The 14,409-nt window shown below is 42.3% G+C and overlaps 1 protein-coding gene across 1 annotated transcript in view; it reads left to right on the top strand.

Moving 5' to 3' along the window:
* The window catches only part of pkd1a (polycystic kidney disease 1a), a gene marked incomplete at its 5' end in the record, with an annotated part of 55,227 nt that overhangs the window by 16,242 nt on the left and 24,576 nt on the right, over positions 1 to 14,409 (top strand). The window contains 13 exons of the mRNA XM_079219817.1: positions 923 to 1,086; positions 1,516 to 1,766; positions 2,033 to 2,293; positions 2,427 to 2,598; positions 3,410 to 3,587; positions 6,347 to 6,561; positions 7,893 to 8,014; positions 8,114 to 8,264; positions 9,251 to 9,513; positions 10,280 to 10,660; positions 10,854 to 11,330; positions 11,428 to 11,559; positions 13,831 to 14,006. Of these exons, the coding sequence (XP_079075943.1) occupies positions 923 to 1,086; positions 1,516 to 1,766; positions 2,033 to 2,293; positions 2,427 to 2,598; positions 3,410 to 3,587; positions 6,347 to 6,561; positions 7,893 to 8,014; positions 8,114 to 8,264; positions 9,251 to 9,513; positions 10,280 to 10,660; positions 10,854 to 11,330; positions 11,428 to 11,559; positions 13,831 to 14,006 (2,943 nt within the window). The remainder of the gene's footprint in view (positions 1 to 922; positions 1,087 to 1,515; positions 1,767 to 2,032; positions 2,294 to 2,426; positions 2,599 to 3,409; positions 3,588 to 6,346; positions 6,562 to 7,892; positions 8,015 to 8,113; positions 8,265 to 9,250; positions 9,514 to 10,279; positions 10,661 to 10,853; positions 11,331 to 11,427; positions 11,560 to 13,830; positions 14,007 to 14,409) is intronic.

Genomic DNA, 14,409 nt, shown 5'->3' with positions numbered 1-14,409 from the left:
GTGCCGGATTTTTAATGAATGTCGCAGAGGGGCAGGCTGAATCCTGTCTCGGGACGAACAGGCACAGCTGCATATTATTCCTTTAAAGTGTATAGAGAAGGTTAATAGTTAGGCGATGATTTGGCAGATGATTAGGACATTCACATACAGCGCTGTAAGTACAATAATTCCAGTATGAGATCAGTGACTGTGAAGACCTCTCTTTTTAAAGCTTTTTGTACCTCACTGTGTACTACCCACTGTGGCATTTAAAAAAAAAAGGCAGCATGCGGAGAATCACAATGAGTTATAATAACAGTATGAGGCTGCTGCTTAAAGCTCCAAAGAAGAGCAGCGCAATCCAAATGATTGTGAATGCTGCTCTGCTCTCCATTGTACTCCAGACCTCCCTTGAGTTGTGTCCTTAATTAAGGCTGAATTGATTTGAATGGAATCGTAAGCAAGAGCAAAATAGGTTCTCTCCTGCTCCTTCAAAACATACACATTTAACTATAACTATAAATACTCTGTATCTTGTCATATTGGCATTATTTGATTAATGCTTATAATGCTACTGACCAAAGACAGCTGGGCATGGACGCAGCTCCAGAAGTCCTTTCCTTACGGTGAAGTTGTGGGCTTTTGCATACTTTTCTAACTCGACAAATGTGCCAGATAACAAATGAAGGGATAATTTTAGTTGAGGTGTATTTTTTTTACTTTTGGCAGGAGCTGTTTCTAACCGTTAGCTGTCTGATGTTCAGTTTGTCATCTAACTCAATTTAGTCAGCGAAGAGTGTATTTTCCAAAATGTTGGAGTATTTTATTAATGCAAAAGCTGAAATGTGTAACTTTTTTATGTTTTGAGACGTTAATCTCTGGCAGTGTTGTCATGTTTCACCAAGTGACTGATCCACTTCCTCTGTGTCCTCCTCTCCTCCAGCGACCTCAGCAGTAACCCCTTTGATTGTGACTGTAAGCTGTTCCGGCTGGTCAGCTGGCTCCAGGACAAAGGGGTGCGCGTCCGTCGGCCGGATGCCATGCTATGCAACCACCCTGCTGAGCTGCGCCACCAACCCCTGCTCAACGTCAGCCTGCTCACCTGTGGTACGAAACCAATAGACGCTCACGCAGACTCTTGCACATGTCACAAAAATTACAAACACAAAAATTTGGAGTCCTGTCTTTTTAGACTAATGTTTACCATAGTAGGAGTAGTTGAGGGACTTTCTGGACCTAAAATGTAGTATCTCTAGCAAGCCGAACCCAGAAGGTCATAAACCAAGTGCACTGTTTAGCAAACTGGTCAGAATAGTACCTCCATGAAAATGCATAACAAAAGTGAACTACTTAATAGTTGCTTTTGGGTTTTTAACCACAAACACAAAATTGATTGATTAACGTTCAAACGTCAGAGGAATAAACTTCTCATGAGTTGACCTCTTTTAATTAATTTAGCTGGTTAGGCAGAGAAGGTCTGATGCTGACAAAACATATTTACACTGCATTGAGTAAAAACCTTTCCTTCTTCTCCAGGCCTCAACTACGCAGCCTGTCTTGAGGACAGCAGCAGTGTAGGAGGGGGACGGAGTGAGCTCGTCATCTTCTCTTCCTCCACACCTGGAAACTTCTCACGCGAGCAGTGCAACAGCGTGTGTTTTGCTGCGTCACACCGCTATGGCGGTTTGGGGGAGAGGCATGAGTGCCTCTGCAGCACAAACTCAGAGCCGAACTTCATCAGCGAATCTCAGTGTTCAGCTGCCTGTACAAACCCCCATGTCATGAAGGTATGCAGCACACAGTGGCCTCTTACATTGTTCCTTCTTTTGTAAACACAACCTTCAGGATTTCCTCTAAACCTTCCTATATTCTATAATCTACCAACAACTTCCCTCCGTGGCTTGAATGACTTCCCCACATCCTCAGATTCAGTTTCCGGCAGGGCTGAAAAGAAGTCATCCAAAACTAAAAATCAAGATTTGTTCATTGTAAATCAGAGCACTTTATTCACACAAAAACCTCCTCTTCCTCACATGGTTCCCTCTATTCACAGGAATGTGATTGGACTCTGGCTCTCGATGTGTTTGCAGTGGACTTCGTTGTCTCGCTGAAGGCTCTCCCGCTGCAAAGTGTCCACGACAGCATCGGTTTCTCCGCCGTGTCCTCGGTCACTCCGATGATGCTGTCCTGGGACTTTGGTGACCTTTCGTCCCGAGACAACACTACAGAAACAGGGGTCACCACAGCAACTCACAAGTATGGACTTCCAGGTCATTATGCGGTCAGTTTGATGGCTTGGGCTGGACACAAGGAGGTGAGGGAAAACACATTTTAACTTAATTTTGTTTACAGTGTCATGAAATAACAATTTTTCCGATTTTTTAAAACAGTTTTTAACATAACTACATGTGATTTTAATATTTTGATGTATATTTGAATGTGTTCAGGTACGTACAGCACGCGGAGAAGTGACCGTGACACTTCCTCCCAAACTGGAGCTGCGCTGTCCGCCTCTAGCTGTGGCCAATAAGAGCCTAGAGATCACACTCGTCAGCTGGGGTGCAGATGGCGTGAATGTAGACTGGAAGATTTTAAAGGATGGTGTCCAGGTTGCCAAAGGTAAGATACACCAAGTGACACTGATCGACAGTCAATAAACTAACCAAAAATAAATGGTGTGTGACTCTAAACTGCTCAAAGTAATCGACAGCCAATGAGCCCCATGGTTCTCTGTGGGTTTTATCAGGATAAATGTCTCATGAACAACGCTCCAGAGTCACATCTATTATTGGAATTTGTTGTAAATTGCTTTATTGAATTCTCAACTAAAGCTTCCTAATCATCATTTGGTTTGTAACTACCTTTCTGCACTCAAGAGTTTCTTGAACATCTTCTGCATCTCCTATGTATCGCTTTATAAGAAAGGGAGGCAGTACAAGGCCAAAGTCTTGACGAATATGATTCACTAGAGGACAATGTAGAAAGTTAAGAAATGACAGTGTCTGGCTGCGAGTGTGTGTCCTTGCATGATAAGGCAGTCTGTCTTTAAAAGTCTTGTATGTTTTTTTTTTGGAGGGGGTGTTATCTTCATCTATCTTTATCTTCTCATTCCATTTATCAACATCTTTTGTATATTATTGTCTTGTCTGTGTTTGCCTCAACTTCTCAGAAGCCAAACACATTTTATTTGTGTGTGTGTGTGTGTGTGTGTGTGTGTGTGTGTGTGTGTGTGTGTGTGTGTGTGTGTGTGTGTGTGTGTGTGTGTGTGTGTGTGTGTGTGTGTATTCTTTTAAAGGCTTCAAAAGAATACAGGAAGTCTTTTGGAAAATATATTTTTAACAATAAAATAATGATTGTATCTTTCTGTAATGTTGCAAGTGTGACTTCAAAACATCTGAGAAATCATGTGAGTGTTTCTGTCCTTTGCCAGCCTCCCCTTACTGCCCAAAGGACGGGGTGTACCACGACGAGTCCTCACGCTGCTTCCAGATCGTTCCAGGGGAGTTCAGCTGGACAGACGCTCGGCAGCAGTGTTCAGACAGCGGCGGGGATCTGGCAATAGTCAGGAGTGACATGCTGCGTAACCTGCTGGCACCCAAAATCACACAGTGAGTGTTTCTGTCTGTGTGGGCTGCAGCGATGGGCTCTCAGCATGTCTGTGTGGGGAATTTTATAGTTTTTTTAGAAATAGCACTGTATGTTGTCAGGTGCTGACAGATCACCTGCCCGCTCTGCAACACAATGGGCCTCACATGCTCTTAAATGCATCTGATTTTTTCCTCTTAATTAAATAAAACATGCATTTTTAACCCTTTTGGATCACTTACCCTCCAAAAAATAATTTCTTTGTATCTTTATATCCAGTCATCTTTTCCTTCCTTTTGCATGTGCTTGTAGCCACATTCCTCTGTAGCTTTGTATTGCGCTACATTTTAAGCCTGCCCACAATTTAGCGGTCCAATCAAATGTGAAGGATTTTATTAAAATCCGGCTTGTAACTGTACATTGCCCAAAAATTCAGTTTCACGCTACAGAACCTTTAACTTTAACTAAAGGGAAGAAATAAGAGAAGTCAACTCTTCAGCTGCACCAAACGTTTTAAAACTGCTTTTACCCATTTGTGCTCACTTGATCATGAATTGGAGTCGTGTGGCAGATAGTTTATTATTGGAATAGGTAACGCCCCCGAAACTCTCATTAACTGCGAGTTTTGTGCCGTGCGCAAAATCTCTGGCAGATGTCCAAGAATTATGCCACCAAAAACCGTCTGTAAGAAGAACAACAACTGCAATGGGAATAGAGGTACTATTAAATAATCTTAAGCAAAGTAAATTGTAATTGTGATTTTCAGAGTGTCAGTACTAGCAACACAGAATCATCAATAAGCATCCGAGGGCATCCATTCAGAAGCTGAACGCACTCAATATCATTCAAGGATAAATGGACCAATAACATCTTATATAATAATCCAATCAATAGAAACATCCTCAAATATGATGTTTTTTTTCCATTTGACAATTTGTGGACTGTGAAAATGAGACAAAATGTTTTTTTCTTATCTTGGTAAGAGTGCTTTCGACCACTTGTAAAATGTCCTCTTAAGAGAAGAGCAGACATATGAAAACATTGGTGAATGTCACAGATCAATGGGTACGAACAAAATAAGAACAGATTGTGAATATGAACAAAAACAAGAGGAGATTTGTGCTCATATCGCTTTTTGTATAAGGCCCTAAAACTATTGAGAAACTGAAATACTCATGTGGAACAGATGTGGAACTTTCACTAACTGACAATCACAAAGTACACGGTTTGGATGTGTATGCACGACACGTGTTGTTGTGACTTGAAGCTACTTTCAAGGGCAGTTTTTTTAATTTGCCATCATTTGTTGTTTATGAACTTTAAGCTTTCTGCTTTTATGTTCTCTGTTTATTTGTCATTTGTTTTTTGTCATCTATTCATTCATTTATATTGTTGTCTGGCATTGCTGTTTTTTACCCACATAGTATAGTGTGTGTTTGTATGTGAACGGCTCGTGACCTGAGTCGTGATAGCAGGGTCTTTTTTCACAAAAGAGTACTGGTAATGCTTCTTGGCTGTCCCGTACGCCTGTGTGATAAGCTCTGAATTGGGTTTTACTTCTTTCGAGAAAGTTTCTGGAATTGAACCACTAGTTGCTTCCCGGGCGCTTTTCAGCAGCCCGCTGCTCCTAAATTGCTATGGATGGGTTAAATGCAGAGACCACATTTCATGTATGTATGTAAAAAGTATGTAATATGAAAAAATAAAAGTTTCTTCTTCTTCTTCTTCTTCTTCTTCTTCTTCTTCTTCTTCTTCTTCTTCTTCTTCTTCTTCTTCTTCTTCTTCTTCTTCTTCTGAAGGCCCCTGGTTTTGGTGCTTAGGTCAGAGAGGGTTGCAAAAAACACATCTGTAAAAGCACAGCTGCATTGTAACTTTTATCACCCTGGGAGGAGGAGTCCACAGTTCATGATGTGTGTGTGTGTTGATGTGAGGGTAGAGGCCCTGCCCTCGCCGGCCAAAATGGATGAGAGAAGAAAAAACCTGCTGCAGATGGAGCTTATCCCCTCTCTCCTCCTCCGCTCATGCGTTTCTCCTCCCCCTTGCTTATATAAGGAGCTTCTTTTTTTTGTGTCTTGTTTTTGCCTAAGACACCCTTTTGTCTTGTTCCTTCTCTGCTTGTATTTTGTAACCCCTGTCCACTCTTTCAAATGTTGTTTCACAGATGTGAGTTGTCTGCCATTATAGAAAAGTCTGACCAAAAGATTAAAGAAAAAAATAAAACATGACCGGGAAGGAAATTGCTTTTATATGGGTGAACTTTTCGAACATTTCAGAAAACGACCAAAACCAGAATCAAACAAAATGTCTAAAATGTTTGACGCTTTCTTCTATTTTCTTGTGTCCGTCTTTAGATCACAGTGAGTCATACTCCAACTTTTCATTTGGAAAGAAAACCATTTTCTTCCAGTTCACAGCTTACGGACTGAAAGCCAATGAAAATGTGCAGTCCATTAGTGGACTCGTGGGGCTCCTGTTGTAATCACAGAGCGTACTCAATATCTGACATCCCCTCTCTTAACATCCCAGTGGGGTTCAATCAAAGCCCATTCCCATGCTTTATCTGCCCTGCAATCATTGATTCTTGAAGGCAAGCTGGTAAATGATTTAGAAACTTCAATGTCACTGTATGAGACCCACATTGTCAAGGACATGTATGAAAAATAAATGTTTTTGTCTTAAACTGCATTATTATTATTATTATTATTATTATTATTATTATTATTATTATTATTATCCTTTATGCTGTGTTAATATGTGTCTTACCTATCTTTTCCTATCCCAGGGAGAGGGGCGTGTGGCTGGGCCTCAGTGATGTCGACTCTCCAGGCAAGGTGCGCTGGGTGAACGGCTCAGAGGCGCAAGAGGGAGAAGAGGGCCCACCGCCTCGTTCCACGATCTCCCGCGGAAACGTGTGCGTGTCCCTCGATCAGCGTGCTCAGACCAGTTCACACCCATGCAATACCAAGCGGGCCTATGTCTGCCAGTACAACCCCCAAGGTACGTTCACACAGACACACTCAAATATGGGGCGTTTTACGTAATCAAAGGAAGACAATGAAAACTGAGGCACAGATTCAATGCAAATGTGTTTTTGTCTAAATCTGTCTTCACCTTAGTGGTTTGGCAGAGAGCAGGGAATTATATACTTTCTATAATATACATTTCATGTAAATTAAGTTGTGGTACAAACAAGCGTAGAATGAAAAAGCGAACAGCCCTCTTTTTTAACGATTCACAAGACACAAGATTTATAATTGAGGACACTCGGCCGTGATACAAATTGCCCCTTGTGTCAGAAGCTTCCAGAGACCGTTCTCTATAATTTTCAGCATTATTGTCACTAAGAATATTATGGTAAATAGCATTTCCATACTTCATATAGTATTGCTGATAAGGATTTGTTTCTGCAAAGGAATAACGCAGTGCACGGAGAAGAGAGGAAGCAATTCTACATGACAAATGTCATAGTTTTGTTGAAGACATACTAGATTGTAAAGCAAGTATTCCCATTTGTCATAAACTCTATCTGTAGATACAGCATTTGTAGAAGGATCAAGCGTAATATATTTATTTAAACTCTTAAAGCTGTAGAAAATAGGCAGACTTAATAATAGAGAAATGATATTGTTGCCATGTTTACCACAGATGTTAAATGACCAACATAATGTAGGTGAGTCGGCAGCAACTCCAACTAAGTGTAACGTGATATAGACAAAATAACATGATATTTAATGTAATATGAACATACACAACCAGGAAGTCCTTCTAGCGGTAATGGTGCATTTATATTGAACTTATTGAGGAGTCGGTGAATAGAAGGCCTTCTTATATAGTTATCATGATATTGAGCCTGTTCTATTACTATTTAGGGGGTTCACGTCAGTCTCATAAAGTAACACATGATGTAACATGTCATGTGCATATGTAGCTCAAGCCGAAGTTAAACTGGATTTAAATCTGAAAGAAATATACAAATCAACAGACCTCCGAGGAACCAGCATTGTCAAGGTGTGAAATTAAGTGTTTATGTGAAGCAGGCCGTAATTTGTACGTTTGTATCTGTCTGCCTGACTGTCTAGTTCTGTTTTTTTGATCCAGTCTCTGCGTTCTTCCTTAATATCTAATTAACAGTAGTCTTGTTTGGTATTTGTCTTCAGAGGTTTTCTCTTTCTCTCACCTCTCCCTCTCTCTTTCTCAAAGCAACCTGTTACAGAGTTGACTGTCGCTGCGCCTTCATTTCTTATAAACTACTTCTCTGCTCTTTTTAAATTCTTGAATCCTTCCTCCTCTTTTGTCACCTTGCCTCATTTATTGCTCTGCCTCTACAGTGCACGTTCCAGATGCAGGGATTTACACTGTGGGCCTGGCTGTGTTTCCCTCCCATAATCCTTTGCACCGCGCCTCATCCACTTTGCTCACTACTCCACAACCTCCCAGAGGTGGCATAGAGGTAAGGAGGAATCTCACCTTGTTTATTAAATTAAGTTTTGCTCCTCAAAACCTTCTTTTCATCAAACCTTCCATCTGTTTTTCTAATTGTTCCTCTCAGGTGCTGTTGTTCCCGGCTCTGAGCTTTGGTCAGGCAGGTCGTCTGTCCTCTCTGGAGTTTGTCACTCCGGAGCTCCGTTCACAAATCCACGTCCGATTCCAGACCTACAGACCTCACTGTCATTATCCCGGCCTGCACCTGCTGCTTCCCAGTGAGTCAAACACAGAAACTCACTCGCCCATACACACTTGACACGAAAAACCATCCGCACATTGCTGGTGAGTATCAGCAGGTGTTAAAAAAAACATAAGCCATCTGCGCCCCCACACAAAAAAAAAAACATACACACACACACACACACACACACACACACACACACACACATACACACACACACATACACACACACACACTCTGACCAGCCTTGTCTGAAGTGGTTGGGTGGAATGGCAAAACAGAAGAGGAACAAAACAACACCAATCAAGGTCATCTCCCTCCTGAGCGCTTCCTGTCCGTGTCCAGACACATGACATGTAACTTCAACACTGCAAAGCACAAGGCACAACACACTGAGTTGTTTTCTGTGTTGTGTTTTTTTGTTTTGTTTTTGGGATTTCTCCACTGAGCCGTAGTAGCAGAGACCTGAGGAGCAGAGAGCAGATGCACATGAAACATGTAAAAAAGAGACGTCCACCGGGAGCAAAGCAGCTTGGTCAAGACATGAGAGAACGTTTCCTGTGAAACTTTTCTGTGGAATCTGTGAATGCAGACGCAGATGAGGAGACAGTGGAGATTATGAGATAACTGGATTATTAATAACACAGAAAGCAAGTTACCTCTTCCCTACTCAGAAATGTACTGTATATATCGGCCCAGCACAATAATCATGTCCCCACTCCAAATACAAACATATTCAGAAGTGCAGACGTTTTGGCTTGTTTTGGAGATTTCATCTCTTTGACCCAGTAACTCATTGCTTTCATCTGCACTTTAGCTCCATTATGCTCCTTTGATGCAAAGTGACCACAAATGCACAAATGACAACTCAGCTTTAGATTCTGATTTATTTCTGTTATACTATTCATTCCACCACATTTATTTGACAGTTAGAGTAACTCATGCCGTGAAAAGGAATTAGAAAGACATATATATTTAAATATGCGATATGATTAAAACAAGAAACATCTTGTGTCTCAGGTTGTGGAGGGCCAGCGTGTTCCCCGGTGGCTGTTTGTGTCCCGAATGACACCCGGAGCAGTGATCTGCCCTCTTGCCCCCGACTAAAGCAGTGGTGTCCCTTCCAGCACCAATGCCTGCCCCTCTTTAGTCCCTGTCGGCCATCTGCCTGTCCTAACTGCACACAGGCTCACCTCCTGCCCTCTGGGGCTCTGAGGCCCAGATACACTCTGCAGGATGAGGTGGTCTTCACTCTACCAGCAGGACCAGCTGCACACATACTGGTGAGAGGATTCTTTTTTGCATCCAAACTGAGTATTTTGTGTTTATGCTTTTGAAATGCAGTACCAAAACAAATGTTTGATGACCGACAAAAAACAACCTATTTTGTCTTCTCGAAAATTGCATATCCAAACTAAAAAGGGTGTATCTCTGCAACCACTAGGGCTATTTGAATAATTTTGGTGTTATAATAAAAGGCTACTCATGTGAGATTTTGTTCAGATGTGTAAATATCAGTATATATGTTACTGGTTAAGAGTAAATGATAACACACAGCAAAAATAAAAAGGTTTCAGGTCCGCCTAAAAAAATAAATAATTTTCAGGATGATTATTTCTTTGGAATGATGCAGCTGTAAGGTCTAACCCTAACCCAACTCATAGCACAATATGTGAACATTCTCTCTGCAAAGGTTGACTTTGATAAAGCAGAACAAAGTTAGAGAGGGTTTTAGTACAGAAAACTCAGGCGAGGTCTCATTGGGGCCCATTTGGGCAATTTGAAGGCTCTTTGAATTACCAAACCATATATTTCACTTGTATACTACTTATGGTGTTCTATACATCTAAATACAGCCATTTTGGGCTTTTATTTAAACAAAATCATGAAACAACCTATGATTTACAGTTTTATATAACAATCGCTCAGTCTGACCCCCTGCTTGGTTTTTAAAAGGTCATTTTAGTGTGTTTACAGCCAGATTGGTTTAACAGTTAAGGCAGTGCAGCTGTTAAACTGTTGTTTTCTTCTGATCCCTGTTTCTCCCAGGTACAAGAACACCTGGAGGACCTTCTGGTTTCCCGTGGTGATGTCATCGCCCTGCAGCACGATGCTGACCCCGCCTCCCTTCTCCGCTGCCAATCTTCCCCAAATTCAATGTGGCGACAACCTGTCTTTGCCCTCAACCAATCAGAGTGGTTCTGGATCAACAACATCGGACTGTCAACAGATACCTTGGCTGACCTTAGCGCCAGCCCTCAGCCTGCCCCGGAGCTTGACTTGAAGGCCCTGGTGGAGGGCGGGGAGGGAGCCTGGCTGGAGAAAGTAGTTTGCCCCATCAGGGTGCTCTATGTGGGACACAGTGAGACTCAGCTGCAGGGACCACAGTTGTCTGCTGGGCTACCCAAGACCGGACTCTACAGCCTGCTGGTAATACATCAAAGCTGTTTGACAAATCCCAGCATGCGTCACAAATTTAAATTCAAGATATTCTGTTGACACTGGGAAATAAATCAACAAACAACTGTTTTCTGTATACATTATTCATTTGTCTTTGTCCTATATTGGTTATTCTGTTGTATTAAATTAAGAATTGATAAAACATGTAATTGTTGAATTCCAGGTGACTTCAGCTGAACCATCATACCCAGCGTCAGCATCATGTCCGTTGCATGTGGTGCCTCCTCTGGATTTGACGATCGTCCACCCGCCTCCACAGAATGGCACCCTCTACCTGCAGCCCAACGACAGCCAGCTGCTGCTCCGGGTCCGGTCACGCTACCTGACAACGGCCTCGCGGCGTGGCAGTAATCACAGCGTTACTTTCCAACATGACTGTCCTGAGCAGTTTTCTTCTAGTCCAGGAGTCTGTCTCAGAGTCTCAGAGTCAGGGGTCGAGGTCACGGAGCCCAGCTTGTACGCAGTGCTGGATCTGAGCTCGGGCACGGAGGAGCAGAGAAGTCCAATGCAGGTGGAGCTGGAGGCCCATAATAATGTGACGGAGGCCAGCCTGTCTGTGGTCGTCCGTCTGGAAGAGCCGCTCAGAGAACTAATGGTGGACCCGCCTCCTGCACACAGGGTGTTGATGGAGTCAGTCGTGGTGAGTGTCTGTGTTTATTGTGTACCTCACTGGTATTGATAATACTGTATGCACTCTGCAGTATACTGACTTTTTATCGCGTCTTTGTGTGTTTTAGACCTACACAGCGTCAGTGCTTGAAGGGTCCAATCCCACATTTAAATGGACAGTGGATGACAAGCCATACTTCACCTATTACAACACTGTCCTCAATGTCATCTACCAGCACGCTGCTACCTACAAGCTCACGGTGAGTTTCTGTTCACATCCAATGTGATTCATCCTGCCAGACTGTCCTTTCTGTTACCATTCATACTGGATCGGTCATCCTTAAACACTGACAAAATGTGTGCAAATCCAACAACTTCAGTTGTGATTAGAATGAGACACAAACACTTAAAGCAGTGGGTCTCAAGCTTTTTCTGTAAATAACATCATTTTGTGACTCCATCTGTGCTTTTATAAGTAACAGAACAAAGAAAATTGCAATCACTTTCAAGTAAATCAGATTGCTCCATCAATAAAAAAATGTTTTTAAATCTTTTTATTGATTTTGCAAATACTTTAGACCACTGGTGTCAAACTCAAGGCGCGACGGCTTGAAAGCCATGAAATCGCGGACCCGTTTTCAGTCCGTCAGTACAGTCATTTTACATGGGCAAAAAAAAATCCTGTGCTTTTATTTTGAAGGGATTTTTTAATGCGGCAGAGTGCAATTTATTCAATTTCAGCCATATTGATGTAATGTGTTGTAACTATGTTACGTTATTCATTCTGGTCACATGACATCTATTCTTCTGTCCATCCGGGGAGAGGGATCCTCCTCTGTTGCTCTATGAAGGCTTCTTCCTGTTTTCCCTGTGAAAGGGTTTTTTCTATCTTTATTTGGGGAGTTTTTCCTGATCTGATGTGAGGTCCCGGGACAGGATGTTATGTTACAGATTGCACATTTTAATTTGTGATTTTGGGCTATATAAAATAAACTGAATTGAATTGAATATTCACACACTCCTCAATGCTGCGTTCACAACACACTTTCCTTGCGTGAGTTTACACATCGGACTATTTGTGATAGTTCGCTTCATTCCGTGAAAGGGAATATTTCTGTGTTTGGCATACTGTGACACTATCTCACTTTCAAACGGCGCCATATTTTCATTAAATCAAATTGAGAAGTTGAAAATGTTCCTCGCTTTGGTCGCAGCTTGTCATTCCGGGGTGATGGTGAGTGGTGGGGTAAGATGTGGCTCTTTGCGGTAACACAGTAAAAAATGTGGCTCTTAGTCTCTGACTGGTTGGCCACCCCTGACTTAGAGCAATGAAAATAAAGTTATATCTGTGCAAAAAATAACTAATATTTAGTTACTACTAGTGCAGATATGTGAGCCATCAGGTTGTATCAGTATTAGTGGCTGCAGTGAGCTGCGTTCCTCTACACATCTTTATAAAACGGGGTTGTAGATTTGATACAATTCATGCTCAACGTTGAGCTGAGATCTGTATTCAGTTTTGAGAGACGCAGCAGCACAAAAGACGATCTCACGGATACTTCTGGCAAAACGCCAAAAATTGGCGAGTCACGCATGCGCAAGCGTTGCCTGTTAACGGCGTACCGTAACCATTTACCCGAAAGAACAGGCATTTCTCCATGTATTTATTAATGACTTAGTTTTTTGTCCGTGTACTTTTGTAATATGTGAAGCCAGCAGCTCATAGTTGGTAGAAGACACGAGCACTTTGGCTCGTTTCACCTGGAGCAGGAGAGCTGCTCCGGGTTCAGAGAGCTGCTCCGGGTTCAGAGAGCTGCTCCAGGTTCAGAGAGCTGCGCTGATGCTCCTCACAGGAGAGAGAGAGAGTGTTGCCATCTTCACCCTGGAAGCGTTTAAAACGCAGGTATAGCGGTCTGCTTTTCACGCGACATATTTTTCAACGCTCTCTGTCCGTTGGTGTGTGTGCTCAGTGCTCACCTGTGTGTGCGCGCGCACGTGTCTTTGCGCATCGGGACGGAACTCCGGCGTGCACGATACAGAGCAGAGGAGACGTGTTAACGCGATCATGTAGAGACAGACATAACAAACTGTCGTGTGGATGAAAAAAAAATGGATAAGATCAATAAAATACAGCTGTTTATTGAATATATAATCTGCAGATGATTCTCTCAAATGACTGCTGATTTGTAATTGTCCTTAAAAATGCCCTCTAATGTTTCCCAGAACTCACAGAAGTAACATCTTCAAACTGCTTGTTCAAGACTTAACTCCAATACCTTGAAGAGGTTCAACTTACTCTCATAAACACAAAACCAGCATATATTCACATTTAAGAAAGTCTGAACATAACATATCTAGCATTTAAGCCTACATAATTATTAAAAGATTAACAGATTATCAAAGTAGTTGCAAATAAATATTAGACTAATGGTTTAAGCTCTATCTTGTTCTTGCACCTCATGGGGTGTCACAATCAAAGCTTTTGGGCTGTCTTCCATCTTCTTACTTGGTCCTGTGACATATTTTCCCAGGTGACGGCCATGAACCATGTCAGCACCCTCACAGAGCATTTCAACGTGACAGTGGACCGGCTGCAGCCCATGGCCAACCTCACAGTGAAGGGTGTGCCAGATGTGGTCCCTCAGGGCTCCACTCAGACTCTCACCACCTCTGTGCTTGTCGACATGTCTGTGACCGCCACCTTCCGGTATTAACAATGGGGGGATAGATTCATGATAGACACATTAAATGATATCTTCTGTGGTGTGTCATAAAGCAAAATAACTGCCTCTTTTTCACTCTGTCTCTTCTACTAATTTGTGAAAACACAGTGCATCTGTTTGTGTTTGACTACTCATTATTTCTCCTCTATATATCTTTGTCTTTGCTTCTTTCTCTGTTTTTGTCTCCTGTGCGCCATAATAGTACTGCAGCAGTCATACCCTGCAGAGCCTTGGATTTATAGCTGTGTGGTTAGAGCACATTGCTGACAAAATTTTTCCCTTCTGCTCGGCTGTTTCCTCTTCAGGCCCCCCCTTTTCATCCAGTCTTTCCCTTCTACTCTCTTCTCTTCCACCCTCTTTAACATGTTCACCCTCCCAACTATTGCA

The sequence above is a fragment of the Taurulus bubalis genome (genome assembly GCF_910589615.1).
Source record: "Taurulus bubalis genome assembly, chromosome: 6".
Taxonomy (NCBI): Eukaryota; Metazoa; Chordata; class Actinopteri; order Perciformes; family Cottidae; genus Taurulus; species Taurulus bubalis.
Note: the sequence above shows the minus strand (reverse complement) of the source record. Positions and strands in the feature narration are given on the sequence as shown.